The sequence below is a fragment of the Hemicordylus capensis genome, chromosome 5 (genome assembly GCF_027244095.1).
Source record: "Hemicordylus capensis ecotype Gifberg chromosome 5, rHemCap1.1.pri, whole genome shotgun sequence".
NCBI classification, from domain to species: domain Eukaryota; kingdom Metazoa; phylum Chordata; class Lepidosauria; order Squamata; family Cordylidae; genus Hemicordylus; species Hemicordylus capensis.
Genome location: NC_069661.1, coordinates 37546134 through 37566152, shown reverse-complemented (window position 1 = coordinate 37566152; position 20019 = coordinate 37546134). Strand labels below are relative to the sequence as shown.

General features: G+C 44.1%; 1 protein-coding gene and 1 long non-coding RNA gene across 2 annotated transcripts in view; one reads left to right on the top strand and one right to left on the bottom strand.

Annotated features, from left to right (window-relative positions):
* MCUB (mitochondrial calcium uniporter dominant negative subunit beta) overlaps nt 1–19765 on the bottom strand; it is a 103205-nt gene extending 83440 nt beyond the window's left edge. Inside the window, exon 1 of the mRNA XM_053256415.1 lies at nt 19163–19765. Coding sequence (XP_053112390.1) covers nt 19163–19330 — 168 coding nt within the window. The 5' untranslated portion in view covers nt 19331–19765. The remainder of the gene's footprint in view (nt 1–19162) is intronic.
* Nucleotides 47–8033, top strand: LOC128327532 (uncharacterized). The gene is made up of 4 exons (XR_008308659.1): nt 47–180; nt 3088–3173; nt 4182–4240; nt 7776–8033. It is a non-coding gene; the product is annotated as an uncharacterized LOC128327532 (long non-coding RNA).
* Nucleotides 19766–20019: the final 254 nt, after the last annotated feature.

Sequence of the window (20019 nt, the reverse complement as noted above, 5' to 3'; positions counted from 1 at the left end):
CACATAAGTAAAAGAACCAATCAAATCCTGACACACAGGTTTCGAAGTTATACATTCTTACCATCCTAGGCCATACTATGTGCAGTGTCTATCTCCAGCAATAGAATGCTTCTTTCTCAGTCCACACACACTCCTTTTGACAGACTTTCCTTTCCAAGTATTTTTATATTAAGTAGAACTGTGAGTCAAGACGCTTTTAGAGTTTGATCTCAAAAGCTTAATATTCTCTTATTCACCCCCACCCCCACCTCTTTTGAAGGCTTGTCTTTCCCATCAAAAGCATATTACTGAAGTCTCATCTCCCAGGTGCTAGCTGTGCATAATTATGTCTATCAACTGTGTCTCAATTTTAGTGCACGTTCTATTTACAGAGAGTTGCTTAAAAAGGTTAGCATAAGAGCTCCTTTGCAGGCCACAACATGGAGAAAAATAGATCTGCAAGCAGCTAAAAAGTTATCAGAAACACTGCTACAGATCTCTAAGATTATATGATACTTCAGGAAATATGTAAAAATCTAATTGAAGATGAATATAAACATGAATATATAAAACTAAAGGCCTGCAGCCAATTTGTCAGATTTTAAACCATCAGTGGCTGCTTTCAGATAGAACACAAAATCATTGTTTGTTTCATTTAAAAGGCAGGTTTCCTACTTGTAGTTCTTCAAGTGGTATTTGTGCATTTACACTTGGGTTATGCGCCTGTGCAGAGCCACAGTTCGGAACGTTCTAGAGCTATACCTAATATGGGAAAAAGAGCAGGAAAATAGCTCCCCCAGTGGATAGTACAAATCCTTACCTCAGTCTAGGAGACTGCAGCAAGCCCAATAATGTAGAGACAGGGCAGAGATAGGCTGCTGCAGTGAGGTAGGGAAGGTAGTGTGAATGCACAGAAGACCACTCAAAAAACTACTGTTGCAGACAGGAAACTTCCTTTTCTTCTTCATGGTCTCTCTGCATCACACTTCGGTTAATAGCAAGCTGTCCTTACCTGGAAGGATGGAGCAGCCTTATTGACTGGCTTAAGAACTAGAGAACCAAACGAAGCCCGAGATTGGGATCTGAGATCTAGAGCACAGTGGCAAATTAATGTTGCTATTTGATAGGGCAAGGAGATGACCTCCTTCATCCAGGCCAAAAGTCTCCGAGTAGAGATGGGGAGACCCACCACAGACAGTTCTACATAGCTGACAAGCAGCACAGTGGTCTTATGAAAAGACCTTGTCCTGTCTGTGTAAAATGCAAGGGCCCTGCACACATCCAAGGAGTGGTGTACGAATAAGACAAATATTTATATACAGCTTGTCAACAAAAAGTTTCCAAAGTGGTTTACACAGAGAAATAAATAAATAAAGATGGGTCCCTGTCCCTAAAGTGCTCACAGTCTAAAAAAGAAACAGAAGATGGACACCAGCAACAGCCACTGTCAGGATCCTGTGCTGGGGATAGATAGGGCCATTTGCTTTCCCCCTGCTCAATAAAGAGAATTACCACTTTTAAAAGGTGCCTCTTTGCTCAATTATCAGGGGTATGCCCTGGCTACCTGCAATGCTGGGTTAGGGAGAAACACAGGTAGGCACAGGTCCTGTGAAACGCGAACATCTGAGACTACCTTGGGGGGGAAAGGAGATGTCTGGGTGAAATGTGACCTTGTACTTATGGAAGACAAGGTATGGAGAATCACAGCGTAGGGCTTTCAATTCGCTGACCATCTGTGCTGACATGATGGTGACTAAGTACACAATCTTGAAGGACAAGCGTTTCAGATTGCAGGAGGCCATGGGCTCGAAGGGTTGATACATTAACTGGGTTAGGACCAGTTGCAAGTCTCAAGGCAGAAACAGCTTGGGGCATAGTGGGAACAACAAGTTTAATAAACCCTTTAAGAACTTTTAAACTGTTGGGTCAAAGAAAAGACCTGAAATCTTATGGCTCACTGCAGTAGCTGCTAAGTGAACTCTAACTAAAGTATGAGCTTGGCCTGCTTCATGTAAGGACAGCAGGTATTTCAGAATGACTGGGACTGGCAACCCTTCTGGAGAAACACCTTTGCTTGAAGCGTATGCACTGAATTTCTTCCACTTGGCTGCAGAACACCTTTGGGTGGAGGGCTTTTTTGAGGCATGTAGGATTCTCTGGACTAGGGGTGAGTCCGAACCGGTCCGGCGGCCATTCTAAGGAATGGCCGAGCTGCTGGACCGGTTCGGCCCTTGCTGGTTCGGGTCCGGGTGGGGGGGTATAACTTTAAGGGCGGGAGGGCTTTCTTACCTCTCCCGCCTCTTCACCCCCTCCAGCGCCCGTATTTAACCAAATAACGGGGCGCTGGAAACCAGCCGCCCCCGCCCCCGCCACCACCCCCACCAGCAGATGCACATAGAAAGGTGCCGCCATACCCCTGCCGCCGTCGCCCACCCTCCCTCCCTCCCTCCCAGCTGCCCGCCCGCCCGCCCAAGTCCCTACCCAAAGCTGGAGTAGTAAACGAGAGGAGCTCCCGGACAGAACTCCTCTCGTTAGAAAGGCCTGATACATAATGAAGGCGCTTTGCGCGCGCGCGCATGCACGCACCACAAAGGACGCCGGAGGCCCGGTCTACCCGCCGGGAAAGGGCCGGGTAGACCGGGCCTCCGATCGCCAGAGGCCCGGTCTACCCGGCCCTTTCCCGGCGGGTAGACCGGGCCTCCGGCGTCCTTTGCGGCGCGCACAAAGTGCCTTCATTCTGTATCAGGCCTTTCTAACGAGAGGAGCTCTGTCCGGGAGCTCCTCTCGTTTACTACTCCAGCTTTGGGTAAGGACTTGGGCGGGCGGGCGGGCAGCTGGGAGGGAGGGAGGGCGACGGCGGCAGGGGTATGGCGGCACCTTTCTATGTGCATCTGCTGGGGGGGGTGGCGGCGGCGGCGGCTGGTTTCCAGCGCCCCGTTATTTGGTTAAATACGGGCGCTGGAGGGGGTGAAGAGGCGGGAGGGGTAAGAAAGCCCTCCCGCCCTAAAAGAAAGGGCCCCCCTTCGGTGCCGGTCCAGACTGGTCCGGACCGTGCACATCTCTACTCTGGACTTGTGTGCTGCAACCTATCCCCCCTTCATCTTCCAGACGGTCAGATGCAACGAGTGCAGATCAGGATGGAGTCTCCTGCCCCCATCCAGAGTCAAGAGGTGTGGAGTCAAGGGAAGGTGCAGGTAAGTGTGATTGGACTAGTTGTTGTCCCCAGTGGCAAAGAATGGCATCGCCCAAGAACCTTAGGTCCATGCCCACCGAGGGCATTTTGCATTGGCTGCCATGACAAAGAGGCACAGGGTGGGTTTCCCCAATTGTAGAATACTTGGTCCAGCACCCCAGGGTCCAAGGATCATTCATGAGAGTGGGAGTTCTGACGGCTGAGAGAGTCTGCCAGGGTGTTGGACTTCCCTTCTCTGCCAACTGCTATAGGCCAGATCTTCCTGTGTGTGCACCAAGACCAAATTTGTAGAGGGAAGCATCAGTGGTTGAGATGCCATACCCACCCTGTTGACTGAAGTGCAATCTCGTTGTCATGTTGTCTGTGAGGATGAGAACTGGCTCGCCTCTGAGCCAAGGCTGGAAGGCTCTCAGGGCATGAAATATGGGCAGACATTCGAGGTAACTGATGTGCCTCTGAGCCTCTCTGTGGGTTCAAGCAGCAACTATGAGGTTCCTGAAATGTGCTCCCCAGCCCTTTCTTGAGGCACCTGTAGTTATGATGAGTATTGGTGCAGGCTGTTGAAAATGGACTCCCCGTGAGAGATTGAAATGATCGATCCAACACTGCACCACCAATTGTACTCTGGTGCTACATTTAGGATCATGTGCTGGTTGAGGCAGCAGTGTGGCTTGACGTTGTCCAGGAACCAGGATTGCAGGATACACATGTGAAGGGGTGCAAGGGGAATCACTGCTGTGGTTGAGGCCAAAGTACTGGAGGCGGTTATGAGGTAAGTGCCTGCAACTGAGATTCTTGCTTGTAGGGCTCTTTCCCAGAGTAATGCACCAAGCCTGGAAGCCCTGTTGTGTCTCACTTATTTAGTGAAGCCAAGACAAATGGTGCACAAGTCCACTCTATGGGCTCCTCTGAGACACAAGAGGCACTTAGGATGCCCATCCAATGTTGGGTACTAATTATTAAAGCAACAGTGAGCGAGAAAAATGACATTTTAACATCTCTTGAATAGGTACAGCTTGGAGGAGATTCCAAGAACCTTGCTTTTGAGGAGCTCAACAAAAGACTGAAGTAAGGAGTCATACTATCCACTGGGGGCGGGGGGGGGCATTCCCTGCTCTTTTCCCCCCAATTAGGTATAGCTCTAGAATTTTCTGAACTGTGGCTCTACACAGGCACATAGCCCAAGTGTGAATGCATAGAAGACCACAAACAAGAACCATGATTTCCGGTTATGTCAAAACCAAAATCTGCCCACAAACTATGATTCGTTTGCATCCAAATTGGGTTCTAAAGCCACAGTTTGAAGCAGGTTTGTGCTGACTTGCTGTTATGTCTAAATTCACATGCCACTGGCAACAAACCAAATTAAGGCCCCTGCTTCACCTTAACAGTGCAAAAGCACCAATGAGACAAGAGTGAACTTGTGAAGCTGAGTCTTGACTAGATGGAACATGGTTTGCCTATTGTAAATCTTGAAACACAAGCCTTAGTGTGGGTTCTTAATTATAGTTTGTATGAATCATGGTTTCACAATATGTCTGAACCCAATAAATTGAAAATCAAGCTTCCTCTGGTCCTGTTCATCTTGTCCTTATGCATGTGTTCTCTCAGTTTCGCTTCCCCTTTCAGACTTCTCCTTCTAGCCTTCCCATTTCTCTGGACCATTTCTTTTTCTAACCTCTCTTCCAAGATTCTCCTCTCCACATGACTTGGTGTCTTCCCAAGCCCCAATTCCAACCCCTCTTTCTATCAGCTCTGCCCCTCTGGTATTTTTACCAGACGCATTTTTACCAGATGTCAGACGCGAGGAGGCTAGTTTAACTCCCAAGTGGGGGCTGCGCGGCCCCTTCGGGAGCTAAACAAAGGCTGGTGCTGCATTCGCAGCGCCAGCCAGGAATGGCTCTTCCCTGCCTTTTGCAGGGAAGAGCCACTCCTGGGCTGTGCTGTGAAAGCAGCGCCAGCCTTTGTTTAACTGCCGAATTGGCCGCGTGGCCCCTTTGGCAGTTAAAGGGCAACTCTCCCGTCCCGGGCAGAACGGAGCCTCAAGGCTCCATTCAGCCAGACCATGCCCCTGCGTCTGACACGAGGGCGTGGCTAGCCCCAGCGTCTGACGTTAGACATGGGGGCGGGGTCAGCAGGGCCGCTGCTGCAGCCGCACACAGGCCACTGGCAGTCCTGCTCCGCCGTTGTTCTCAAAGCTATTTGCCCAGAAAAAGAATAAGGGAAAGATGGTTCCCTTTCCCCAAAGAAACACAAGGGAGACACCAGCAGCAGCCACTGGAGAGACACTGTTCTGGGGCTGAATACGGCCAGTTGCTCTCCCACTGCTCAATATAAAAAGAACCATCACTTTGAAGATGCCTCTTTACCTAGTTAGCAGGGATTTAACCAGTTGAGCCAATAGCAACTAGAAATCCTACCGCCCACCCTGCCCTCTGTAACATTAAGGCAGCTTGCCACTTACTAATGGAGTTTCACTCTAGCAGAACACTCTTTAGTGAGTTCCAATATGGTTTCCAACTGACTTTTTACTCCAAAAGTCCAATTTCAATAAGAGTTGAGATAAAGAGCTCCAAACATTAGTTTTGTAAGCAAACCTTCTGAATAAGCAAAAAAAAAAAATTAAAATTTTTTTTTAAAGTTGCAGCCATATAGTCCTTTGCCAGACAAAATACTATGATGGCAGCATTCCATTCAATTCCATTATGTCACATTGGCAAAAGAACAAGACAGAAAGAGAATGAGCCTTGTTGTTACAAGTGCTGAGGCAGGCAAGTTCTGTGTAATAGGAGTGAGAAGATCTGACTGGTTTTTACCCAAACTCTGCAATTTAATATTCACAAAAGAGATGGCATAGCTTAGCCCATAAATGTGTTACCTTTTATTGGGCTCCATGCTTTGACTACCATTTAAGCTGCAATACATTCAACTTATGTCCATAAGAAAAAGTCAGACTTGTATCTGAAAAGACGTTATGTGAACAAGAGCAATTATTTATTTATCATATTTCTATACTGCCTATATGTACATCTAGGTGGCGTACAAAATTTAAAATATTTAGAAGTTACAGATTAAAATACATGCCAAAAAAACAAAAGAATAAAATAGATATTCAAACAAAATTTTAAAATTATTAAAATTTTAATTAAAAGCCTGCGAAAGCAGGAGAGTCTTGAGGTTCTTTTACAAACCAGTTTGTAGACTCTCCCACATCTCTGTGTTGAACTGGCCTTCTGAAAAAGACCCAGGCCAGATATGATAAAAACATATGATTAAAAAACAAAAAATCAACACTTTGCCTTCACAATTAAACAGTTACAGAGATTTTATGTCCCAATTGCAATTTAGACGCTAAAAGAGCTTTGGGGTAGTATATACATATGTTAAATAAATACATTTAAACATAGGGACAAAAAAAATGAGTGATGTTAAATTTAGAAAAGTACAAGGAGCCCAGAAAAACCAAAATCCTCTGATCCAACAGCTTATGATCCCACAATACAATAGTCTCAGTTCTGCTTTTTCACCCAAAGGCTGTGCTCACTAGGGCAGCACATGTACTAAAACTGGAACGAAAAGGCTGTTCTCATGAGCAGCCTAACCCAGGGTAGGGGAGCCCCGCCTGCTCATTGGGTTAGGCTGCTCATGTGGATTGCCAGGATCCGTACAGATCTCGGCGCTCCCGCCCAGCCTAACCCTACTGTTAAGCCTGGCACTCAGACAAGGTTACCCCTGCTATCTGAATAAAGAGACACCTTTGAAAGTGGTTGTTCTCATATGTAGCGGGGGTGGGGGGAGCAACTGGCCCTATCTAACCCCAGCACAGCAGCCCTCCAGTGGCTGTTGCTAGTATCTGCCTTGTGATCCTTTTTAGACTGAGCCCCTTGGGGATAGAAGACCATCTTATTTATATATTTATTTTCCTATGTAAACCACTTTGAGAACTTTGGTTGAAGAGTGGTATATAAATAGCCGTAGTAGTAGCAGCAGTTAAGGGCACGAGCACACCCTTATCCCAGCTGCCGGGATCGTGTGTTGAGACACAGACGGGCATCTAGAACATCATTCCGATGAAGGGATCCCACAATGCACCGTGCTCAACACGTGGTGCATTGTGGAATTCCCAGAGGCCAGGGAGCATTTCCCTGGCCTCCGGAATGTTGCACTGGTTGCTGTCACAGAGAGCATGCGTGCAGTGGTACAACGCTGCTCGGACCATCCCGGATCATCTGTGGGGAAGGTAGATTAAACCCTGCCTTCCCCTCATCCTTCCTCCCAAGCCCCACAATGGTCATGTGGACGACCTCCAGGGGTTTCTCTGCTACTGAATGAACAGGCAAAATCAGTAGTAGTGAGCTGAACATAAATGGGGAACCAAATAAATAAGATGCCATACATACAGATGTGCAATATATTTGGCAAACTCTGCTCTAAGGCAAACAGGTCAGGAACGATTCATTTCTCCTCCACAGCTACCTAAGATATCTTGGGGATGTAGCCCTTACAGAATCTATTATATAATTTTATGATCATGCCCAGAAAGATAAAGGTAAAACAAAAGCAGCCTAAGAAAGCTGCCCTTTTCTTTATTTCACTCACACAGAGATCATATCTAAAAGCAGATATCCAGTTGCACCTCCTAATATATGTTACTCTGCAACTTTGAGCCAAGAGAATGTCAAGAACAATGAGTCCAGTTCGTTACAGACACAGCAATTTTGTCTAGAAGCAATTTTTGTGTGGCTTCAAGCTCTCATGCATTACCAAGCAAAAAGCCTGAAAATAGCTGAAAATAACTGTTTAACTGTAAACCGCTCAGAGATGCCAGTTTTGGGCGCTATAGAAATATGTTAAATAAATAAATAAATAAATGCTGACTGCTTCTGGTTTCCAGTCTTATATTAGAGCATTGGGATGAGACATCTAATAGTCATAGGAAATAACTTTTATGCATTCAATCTGCATTCACCTCATGGTTCTGGTCCTAGTACATTTGTACCAGGTAAGTGCGTCTTGACTTCAATCTTGTTCAGATGCTAATGTTATGTTATCATGATTATGATTATCTTGCTAGTTGAAAGCACTGGAAAAATCCCAAATAACTGGTGGCCTTGAAATCTGACACAGATACCAAGAAAATTAGAACTTTTTTTTTCCAGCTAAGAGCACTGGATCCTGCAACAACCCTTAGAATGTAGTAAGTAAAGTGTGCTGTCAAGTCGATTTCGACTCCTGGTGCCCACAAAGCCCTGTGATTTTCTTTGGTAGAATACAGGAGGGGTTTACCACTGCCTCCTCCCGTGAAGTATGAGATGATGCCTTTCAGCATCTTCCTATATCGCTGCTGCCCGATATACTACCTGTGGGGATTTGAACTGGCAACCTTCTGCTTGTTAGTCAAGCATTTCCCTGCTGTGCCACTTAAGGTGGCTTAGAATGTAATAGTCCTCTTTTATCCATAAGCCCATCCACAAAGAATAGTACAATCACACCAGAACAGACTATGTTGTGGTGTACAAGCCTCCTGTTTCCCCCTGTCCTTCCCCCTATTCTCAGTACTTAACAAATAAGGTGTTAAAAACACAGACAACAAGCTCAAATCTTAAGGACCAGAATACTGCAAGAACCACTTCATTCCATTTGAACATGCCCAAGTCCCAAGACTGGCTTCAGAAGCTTCGCTGTCTATCCAATACCACTGGAGGTACAGACAGTTGCAAGTAACAAGACCCTTTTGCTGATGGTGCATAATTTCAATATGCTTTCCCTGGAAAGATTCATTAGACTCCCTCAATTCTTGCATTCAACAAGGTTTTGAAAACCACTTGTGTGTTATTAATATTTAATAGCTTCTTTTCATAATATTTTAGTCTACTATTTTGCAGTGCCTATGGTTGACTGTATATGTTGCATGTTGAATTGCCTAATTTTTAATTACTACCTTATGTATGTTTTCTAAGCTCATATTCTATAAAAGCATATATTCAAAGCAAAATATATATTAAATTAAACCATCTATGTCAAAGGCATTCTGTCCATGAAACTAGAGAAGGATGAACCCAGCAATGAATTTTGCTCAATCATGAATACAAGTTAGGAAAACGGTTGACCTTTGTTTTAATATTAGTCCTAAAAGGTTATTTCTGGATCGAGGCAATGAAAGACCAGCAATATTAAACACTGAAATTCACACACACACATAATTGTTTGATTATGAAACACTCATTCCCAAAATAATATTACCAAGACAATTGTTTGAAAAACATTAAAAGCTTTTCTATCAGTGAGTTTCACACAAAGTTCTTACGAGTGGCACACTTGCACTAAATATCAGTTTTGTCCCATTTAAGTTGGTGGTATATAAATTAAATTAATAATATAATCAAAAGCTTTAAAACTCCAATCCCTAGCTCAGGCATGGGAAATCTTAGCCCTCCAGCTGTTTAACCCCATCACAATTTATTGTGGCTGCGATAACGAAATGTTTAATCCAGGCCTACAAATAAGTATATAAAAGTCTGGTTCAGGCTTCTAAACATAATGTAGGGCCAGTAGGCCTGAACAAGATTGTTCGAGTCAAGGATGTGAGGCCCATCGACCAAGAGAAAAACATTTCAGAGTCTGATAGGAGATAATGAATGTAGCCAAGGTCATGAGACAAATTCCCCACTCAGCAGAAAAAGAAACATAGCTGACACCAGAAGATACCAATAAGGAGGGCAGAAAGGCCAAACAGTAACTCTTGTCCAAGGCTGCTCTAATTGGCACCACATGAAAACATCTGTTTAATTACAAATGACATGTATTGATGGGTTTACTGATTTGCTTGCTTATTTTTAATCTATATGAACTAGCAACTGCGTACCTTCGGGGTGCATTACTTGTCAGACATTTTGACTTGTACTGTGCCTTCATGATCATGGATAAAAAGCTAATTTGAGCAGACACACCTTGTTGAATTTGACTCAATTCTGTCAGGCAACAAGCTCTATTGCGTGAACCTAGTCTAATCCTCTTTAGTTCAGTAAGACGCCCCATTCTCTTTCAAATCTTGATGGAAGGATGGATGCAAGGGACTGAATTAAACAGGAGGGCAAGATTCCAGAGGATTTTCCCAACAATTTGCTGGGTATGATGGGAGTTGTAGCTCAACAACAGTTGGAGGGCCAAGAGTGCCCACCCCACCCTAGTGAGAGAATTACAAGTACATTATAATTGTTATAAGTCACCCGAGTACATCTCTCCCTTGACTGCAGTTTGCAGGCAACAGCTTTATAACTAACTGTGATTAAGGTCAACCAAGGTTTCCTTTGAACTAAGAACATGAAATTTCAATTTGAAGTATATTTTAGATCCCTAGTTTGAGCAAAACTCTGGCTAGCCTAAATAGTGGCACCGAAAACTGCTTAGCCACAGTTGGAGATGGGTGGAGGGGATGAATTTGCTCCAGGGAGGGAAGCAGCTGGCACATGACAATCAACAGGAAGCTAGTATTGTGTCCCCAATAGCCCACAACATAGAGAAATGAAGCACTTCTGGCATCAAACTATCACAGCACTTCTGGCATCAAAAGCTTCAGCTGCATGGCAAGTGTGGAACAATAACTTGTAATTACAATATAGCTGTCAGCTCCATTGGATGTCTAGAACAGTGTTCTCAGCTGCCTTTGCTATTGATACTTAACTATTTTTTAAAAAAATAATACAAAAATGGTTTGCAGATCATATATGAAATATCTTTGTTGAATTATATAATTTTGAAATCATTCACTTTGATAATTGTCAGAGTACTGAAGAATTAAGAAACCATGCAAAATTCACTCAAACGCATCTTTTCCTACTGAAATGTGGAAAATCTCAGGTATATTTAAAGTCAAGGCCACTGTGTCAAAATACTGATTCTGAGCCCAACTGCAGTTTTTGAAGAATCCCTCTGAAGCACCACTGCAAACTCATTGTACCACATTTCATAGAGCATTTTATTGCCTCCTAGTTTAGAGTCTTAGGGAACAGACATAACATTAAAAAAAAAATCTAAGAGAAACAACTTTTCACAAATACTCATTTTCTTCCAGGTTCATACGTATTCTGTACTATTTAAGTCTTCGTACATGTTCACTCATTGAGAACTTCACCTGAAGTGAAGTCACAATTGCATGGCAGAGGGCCAATGGCCACTACAGCAAATAAGCTGTTGTGTGTGACTGACAGAGAATTTGTTCCTAGGATGCCTTCATTATTCCCCCAGCAGGACTGAGGGTAGCCTGTAGCAGCTGGTCTGATATGACCTTCATCATCATTAGTCATGAAAGGGAGACAGGACATTGCAACTGGTATAGGATGAAATCCCAAGTTCACATGGATTGCAATGCTCATTATCAGATATTTCACCCCTACCATGAGCTAAAAGATCTGTGGACCCATTCCGAAGTGAGTCAGTGCAAAAGGGGATGTAAGTGTCATGAGAACCCTCCATGTATTAGAAACAAAACCTGCATTTGTCCAACTATACATAATTTGATAGGACTTTGAAAGGAAATGGGAAACACTTGTTTGGTGCAGTTGCAAACATTCAGCATTGATTGTGTTTAATATTCTTATTAAACACAATAAAGAATATAATCAAAGGTGCATAAACCAGCTTGACTTCTTTACCCTTCTAACTCAAGCAGGGTTTCTAAACATAAAAAGGTACTGGGATAATTACCAGGTTTGGAATGGCAAGGAGAAAACCCCTGATGGTTTATTAGAGAGCTATTAAAAACCTGCAAACTGGGAGCAATCTGAAACTGCCTCCATATGGTAGCTGTTTAATTTATTTATCACATGTACATACAGCCTGATACATGTATCTCTAGGTAGTGTACACAATTTAACACAAATATAAAACAATTTCACAGAATAAAATGTTAAAACAATTTCACAGGATAAAAACAGTTAGATAAAAGTTAATTTCAGTTAAAAGCCTGAGAAAACAGGTGTGTCTTGAGGGTCTGTTTTATGTGTGCCAGTCCTAAAATACCTGACATCTATGCCCAGTACACACCTGCGAATCAGTCACTCTCATTTCCTCCCCCATGATTACTGTCACATACAGGAACATGTTATCAATGCATATGCCCCAGCAATAATTTTTGTGGCATTTTCCTCAATCACCACAACAACCATAGAAACAGATTGTAGGTTCTCTTTTCATAGAACCTGGTTGTGACTGTAATTTTTTCAACTTGATCCCATACAGAGCAAGCAAGCACCAGCCCCTGAATGGTAACTCTCAAAAGATTTGCCTGTGAATTGCAAATTGCATAAGCTACACATTCAGCCAGCATTTCCTCCCCAGAGAATCCTTAGTAATAATTCTTAGTAATAATTCCACTTTATTCCGTACTAGTCAGACTGCATTTGGAGTATCGTGTCTAGAATGGGTTCAAAGGAGAGCAACAAAGACCAGTCAGGGGTCTAGAAAATAAGTTATGAGGGGTCTAGAAAATAAATCATGAGTCATCAGCAGTTCCATGTTGATGGAACTGGATATGTTAAGTGTGGAGAAGAGAAGATTAAGATGGGACATAATAAAGGTAAAGTAGAGTGTGCCATCAAGTCGATTTTGACTCCTGGTGCCCACAGAGCCTGTGGTTTCCTTTGCCAGGGGTTTTCCATAGCCTCTTCCCGCACAGTATGAGATGATGCCTTTCAGCATCTTCCCACATCGCTGCTGCCTGATGTAGTAGCAGCAGGGATTCAAACCGGCAACCTTCTGCTTGTTAGTCAAGCATTTCCCCGCTGCATCACTTAAGGTGACAGGACATAATAGCACTCTTCAAATACCTGAAGGACTGTTGCATAGGACAGACTTGCTCTCTGCTGCCCACAGGACACGACTGGATCTCATGGATCTAAGTTACAGATGGTAGATTTAATGAAACCTTATGAGAAACCTCTTAACAGTAAGAGCAGCTCAACAATGGAACCAGTTGCCTAGGGGGGTTGTGGACTCTTTCTCAATGGGAGTCTTCAAGAAGCAGCAGAACGGGCAGATCAAAATGATCTCTGGGGGATCCCCTAGCTCTGGATTTCCTTAATCAAAGAGCAAATTAGACTAGATGGCTTATAAGACCACTACCATACCAATCATCTGATCCTAGCTAGTGAGCCCTTCTGGTCACACCAATTATTTGTACTATGCCGCTGCTCTTGTTACCAGTAAGACAACGACACAATAGTTCTCAATGCTTGTTTGATTTCCAACACCCTCCCTAATATTCTTAAACTATTCGATCTTCATATGGCTTAAATGTACTTTATTCCTAACCAGTTTTCCCTCTAACAGGGATTCCCAGATGTTGTTGACAACAACTCCCGTAACTCCCAAGCAAAAGCTATTGCAGCTGGAGATTCTGAGAGTTGTAGTCAAAAACATCTGGGAATCCATATTAGAGGGAACACTGTTCCTAAAACAACTGTTTCTCATATGGGGAGGTGGGCTCCTTTTAAGGAAACACAGATACAGTAAGCCATTCACACCACAAGCATCCCTCCCTGCCAGTAATCCCAGTTTCGTTCTGGCAAAGGCGGCAGAGATCACTGAGCTGTGTTTCTAAAATACTCCGAGTACCTTTGTAGCACAGTATTAAGAGACAAGACTCTGCTCCTCCTGCAAATTGAGGGAGGGGCAAGTTTGTGACAACCACAATGTTCGTCTGCTAGCCGGTCAATCTGTTGATCCCAGCCTATAACTATTAAGGACTAAAGAGTTTCCATAGCAAGACAAACATTTTAAACACCACATACTTTCAAGTTATGTTTGCATGATTTAATTGTGTTTGTTTATATAAAAACAGTCATAAAACATCAGCCCTTGGTTACAGGAGGACAGGACAGGCTCTTCAGGACAGGTTCTAACCTCCCAAATCCCCTTGCAATTAATCAATTTCTTATTTAACTTTCTAAATCTGGCAAAAGTAAAGGTTTGAAAGTGAATTTGTTGCAAGATTATATAAAAAATGGAAGGCACATTTTCAGCATTGACTATGACAGAGAATTGCTGTTAGCTACTGATAACATCTTGCTATTCTTTTAGGATTTTGATTATGAATTTTATATATCTGTCATAACATCAAAAGTAAATAAAGCTTTCTTGTACACATAGAGGCTTATATTTCTGGGGCACAAACAAAAAGTCAATATCAATCATGTCACTGCAACCCAAGCATATAACCTTCCCTTCAGGAAACACCACACAAATTTTAAATATGCGTTATAGAATATTTAAGAGAGATCATCAGGAGATCCAGCGTGGGGTGTTTTCAGTATGCTGATGACACCCAAATCTATTTCTCCATGTCAACATCATCAGGAGAAGGCATAACTTCCTTAAATGCCTGCCTGGAGGCAGTGATGGGCTGGATGAGAGATAACAGACTGAATCCAGATAAGACGGAGGTACTTATTGTGCAGGGTTGGAAATTGGGAGATGATTTTGATCTGCCTGTTCTGGATGGGATTACACTACCCCAGAAGGAACAGGTGCACAGTCTGGGCGTGCTTCTGGATCCACACCTCTCCCAAGTATCCCAGGTTGAGGTGGTGGCCAGAGGGGCTTTCTATCAGTTTCAGCTGAAATGTCAGCTGCATCCATTTGAGATAAATTGCCTCAGAACAGTGTTTCATATGCTGGTACCTCCAGACTTGACTATTACAATGCACTCTATGTGGGGATGCCTTTGTATGTAGTTCGGAAATTGCAATTGGTACAGAATGTGGCAGCCAGTTTTGTCCCTGGACACACAGCTACACTGGCTAACAATACGTTTCTGGGCAAAATACAAGGTGCTGGTTATAACCTATAAAGCCCTGTAAGCAAAACCCTACAGCATGTGTTAAGTCTGTATTACTAGATTTCTCTTCTTTCTTGCCCTCTCCCTCCATGCACTTGTGTACGAGAGACCCAAGTGATTTCTCGTCTCTCAATCCCAAGGCAAAACATACATATATGTATTGCATATTCTTCACTAGGAACATCATCTTCGCTAGGAGCCCCACTGCCCATTGAGATCGTCCGGAGAGGTCCGTCTGCAGCTGCCACCAGCTTGTCTGGTGGCTACACAGGGACGGGCCTTTTCTGTTGATGCCCCAAGACTCTGGAATGCATTCTCTCTTGAGATGAGAGCCTCTCCCTCTCTGACAACTTTTTAAAAGTCCTTAAAGAAAGTCCTTTTCACCCAAGCTTTTTAATTTAATTGTTGTTTTAAATTGTTCTAAGGTTTTTACTTTTGTGTTTTAATTTGTTTTATGTTGTTGCAAACCGCACAGAGATGGAACTTTGGGGCAGCATACAAATTTGATAAATAAACAAACAGTATAGGGTAATGAATTAATCTGAATACTGAAAGCCTTCCCAGGGAGCTTCGACATGGGAGATAGCAATACAATACTTGCTCAAGAGCTTTAAGAATGTGCTGGTGAACACATAAGTGAAGTATGCTAACATGATGCTTCGTAATGTTCGGCCTGATACTTTCCAAAATAGCAAAAACCAAAGGGGTTACTGATTAACTGGCCAAATGGTACCTCATATCATTTACATACAAGGTCAGTGGAAACAAAACCTATTTGTGTAGTTTTCTATAGCACAAACATGGCAATGGTAAGATGCTTAGCTGCTTGAACAGAGAGATGGGCAATTTGGTAACAGTAAGAAAGATGACATATTATGGGCTTCTGAAGATACCATACAGTACTGTATCCTATCTACAAAGTTCTAGGAATTATGGTAATGAAGAAAAGCTTTTTGCAACAACTAGAAGCAGATGCCAGCAGCTACAGATTTATTGAGCTCTGCTGATTTATAACCAAGTTATTTACAGAATTCATTTCTATGAAGATTTTCTGTATCCCAAACAATATCTTCCTCATACCTGACTCAACCTGAGCAGGCTACAGCTGTGCCAAATCAACTGTTAGACATTTTTCTATAGATGATTCATTGCCCTTTCAGAACTAGGACATGGCTGGATAAAGAACTGAAAAGAATGCTGCAGGTGACAGATTTAAACTCTGGATCTTGAAGGAACACATTTGTTTTGGTTTTTGATCAGGTCAAGTCAATATTGTTTTAGAGATGACTTTGTCTCTAAGCAGCAAGAAGCTTGCTCCCAGTCCTGCTTTTCCTGAACAATTAAATAAATGCTGCCAAATGCATATGTCTGAGAAATGCCTAGAGGCTTTACAAAGGCAGAAATCCCTTACTCCTTTATAAAGGCTTGGCACGAAGTGAGAGAAGTTGTGAAGCGGATGGCTGAGCATCTGTTGATGGATGTGTACAGAGTTCTGAGAACTTTGATCTAAAAGATTTGCATTCTCTTGTCAACAGAAGCTGCTGCAATGCCAGCTACTTACCTGAGGTATGGATGTACATTCTAAATATTAATGCTGGGAAGGTGGGGGGGGGGGAGGGATCTGCAGTTACTTCCATACTGGAAGTCACTAGTGTAATACTTGCTGCAGTGGTTAGTCCTGGTTTCATCCCCCATTGGCCTTTGCCTCTAGCAGCTTTGGCTGGCATCCTGACAAAGCACCATTACAATGGAAGAAACCAGTGCTTCTGAGAAGTTCAACTTGCTTAGCTCCACTGCTCTCTTAATGGTGAGGGCAAATTTTGACAACCTCTCCTTACCCAGGAAGTGCTCTGTGTCACATGAAAGCATATTCCTGGGGGTCACACAGTTCTCAGGGACATGTTTTGGGGTGACACAGAGGTTACTGAAAGTCCCACACATACACACTAGCACCAGTGCAGTATTCATTCAGAACTTTTCAGAAGCACTGGTGTATTAGTTGGTTTGGGCCCGGGATACCTGATGGACTGCCTGCTCCCAAGGGTTGCTGCCCGCTTGACGAGTTCATCTGAGGGGGCTCTGCTCCAGGTGCCGACAATGAGGGAGGCTCGGTTATCGTGCATGCAGGACAGGGCCTTCTCTGTTGCTGCCTTCAGACTCTGGAATGCTCTCCCAGTGGCCATTCACTCCTCGGTCTCCATCACAGCTTTTCGAAAGCATGTTAAATCCTGGCTTTTTACCCAGGCTTTGATATGGTTGTCTTTGCTGCTGCTCTTTGTATTAAGTACTGTTTTTATGTTTGTGTTTTAAATTTTTAATCAGATTTGTTTTTATGTTTTTAGCTTATATTTTAACTGTGTCATTTTTATAATCTTGTAAACCGCCTTGGGATTGTTTTAATGAAAGGCGGTATATAAATTTAATAATAAATAAATAAATAAATAAAATTAGTCAGCCGCTGACCACTAGGGAGCTGTTCTACAACTCACTGAGAATGAACGACACAGCAAAGACAAAGAGAGGAAAGCAAGCATGCAAGCAAGAATAAGCTGAAAACCACTGCTCTAGCTAAGTGAATTAACTGCTCTCTCCTATGGGACCATCCCCACACAGGCTAATTAAGGATGAAGCATTCTGGTGTTGATTAATGTTGGGCCTTGTAGCACTACAGCAAAGCACCTACTCTTGATGGATTACCCCAACACAATCTACATTTTAATGCTCAAAATTAGTGGCATAGAAGGTGAACTTCCTCCTTTTTGTGTGTATATGTATGTGCATTTAGGATCTAACTCAACACACTTACAGCATGATCCTCCTGTGCATGCTTACTCTAAAGCCAGTCTCACTCAGTTCACTAGACCTTACTCCACAGTAAGCATTGCAGCCTTGAAGTGCAATCCTGCACACATTTACTCAAAAGCCAGCCCCACTGCCTCTATTGGGGCATACCCCCTAATTTCAGGACTATTGCCTTAGAGACATTAAAATGCTATGAGTGGTTTTGTGTATAGAAGCAAAGCATAGAATTTTGCACATGCACCTTTCGTTCTCCTTTACTCATCTACATCCTGATGAGCAACCAGGGGCGTAACTACCATTAGGCAAGGGGAAGCAGTCGTCTCGGGGGCCCACTGCCTCGAGGGGCCCCCCAGAGGCACATCACATCTCCCCACCCACCCATGTTGCACCCCCTATGAATTATATTGAGTCGCTTGGAGATCGGCAGGAGCAGAGAGTAAAAAAACTAGATTCAATGTGAACTAGATATTCACCATATTCATAATGGGGATGTGAGTGTGAGTGCACGATATATGGTGAAGTGTGTTTGTGTGTGTGTATATCAGTAAGAGACCCATTTTAAAATCTTGTCTCTGGGTCCCCTCCAATCTTGCTACGCCCCTGTGAGCAACATTTCTGGTCTGGAGGCACAGTCAAATTTCAAATTCATCTCAAACATGCTGTGTGTCTTGGAATCAAGTCTGTAGAAACCTCCAAGTTTCTACAGATCCATACGTTTTCTTTTAAACAGAGTTTGTTTACACACACCCTTTGCCTTTGGTGTCAAGTCTGGGATAGCTCTGGGTTTCCTCGGCATTGATCAGATGAGAAAAGCACCATGCTACAAAAGCGAAGTTATGAGAGTCTTATTGACAATACACATAATCGACCGAAGGAGAAGAGAACATGATTTGACTGCACTGAATGGCAAAGGGGCGACCCAGAACTTCAAGAACAGAGAGCAGACCTCCAGATTCAGAGCCTGAGCCCTGCCCGCTGGGTTGCAAGCCGTCCCACCCCAGCCTGAAAATACCATTACATCCTCTGAGGCAAGCTCCGTCTCTGAGGAGAGGGAGCTTCGTCCCCATCCAGAACCAAGTGCAACTTTATACTGTACTCTGCTATTTGCAGGCGAGTCTCCTGTCCTGAGGCTCTCAGAGTGCCAACAATCCAGGAAGCCCAGAAGCAAAGAAGCCCAAACAAAGCGCCCGCCTCGTCTTGCCCAGCCCAGGAAGCGCGTGCACTGCACTCGCAAGTTTCTCCCCCAAGGCCTGAACCCAGAAAAAGGAGACAGAGCAGCGCCCAAGTCCGCAGCTGCTCCCCGGGTTCGCTCTTCCTCTCACCCTCCCTCCTTCTCCGGACACTCAACTCACCTGCAGCTGGTCCGTCTGGAGAAAAGAGCCGCCTTGACTTTGCCCTCCGCCGGTTGGTGGACGAGGGACGAGGAGCGTCAAGGGCTGCTGTTGCGGCGGCGGCGGCAGCGGCAGCTGCCATCTCCCTCCCCTGCCGCCCCGGAGCAGCTGCACGACCACCGGGAGCATTCTCCTCCTCGTCCCGCTGCTTCTGCGAGAGTGAGCGGAAAGGCGTCGCGGCGGCAGCACCCCGAGCCGCTGCGCCTCGCTTGCAAAAAGGCGGCCGCTGAGCGCGCGCAAAGGGCGAGGCACCGCCGCACCAGCACCGCCAGCTCTCCAAACGCCGCCGCCGCTGCCGAGACCGGGAGAGGGCGGGGCTGAAAACGGGGGCGGGCCTTCTGCCTTTTCTCTCTGCTTTTCTTGTTTTCTTCTTTCCTTCCTTCGCGTTTGTTGTCAGGAAAGAAAAAACCAGCACCCAAACGACAACTTCACGCAGCGTGGAAGGCACTTTTTATGTGCTGCGAGTGCGGCTATCAGGTGGACTCGTTTCTGCTTATGTTTAGCATGACAGCATCTAAAGTGAAATACAACGCTATTTTGCGTTCAGAAGTCTAACAAGGGGCATTTGCCTCCTTCCCCGGCGGAATTATGATATGCTGCTGAGGCCCTAGACTGTGTCAAGATTTAAAAGACCCCCATAGTAGCATCACGTGATTCCGACCCCGAAGGAAAATGAAAATAGAAACAATCAAGCTTTATTTTTACTTGGCAAAGATCCAACAAACATGGATAATTAACAAATTTTTTTTAAAAAAATACAATTATTTTGCGATATGCCTCTTTGCATTAGAAATATCTTTACATGAAAATTGTTATTC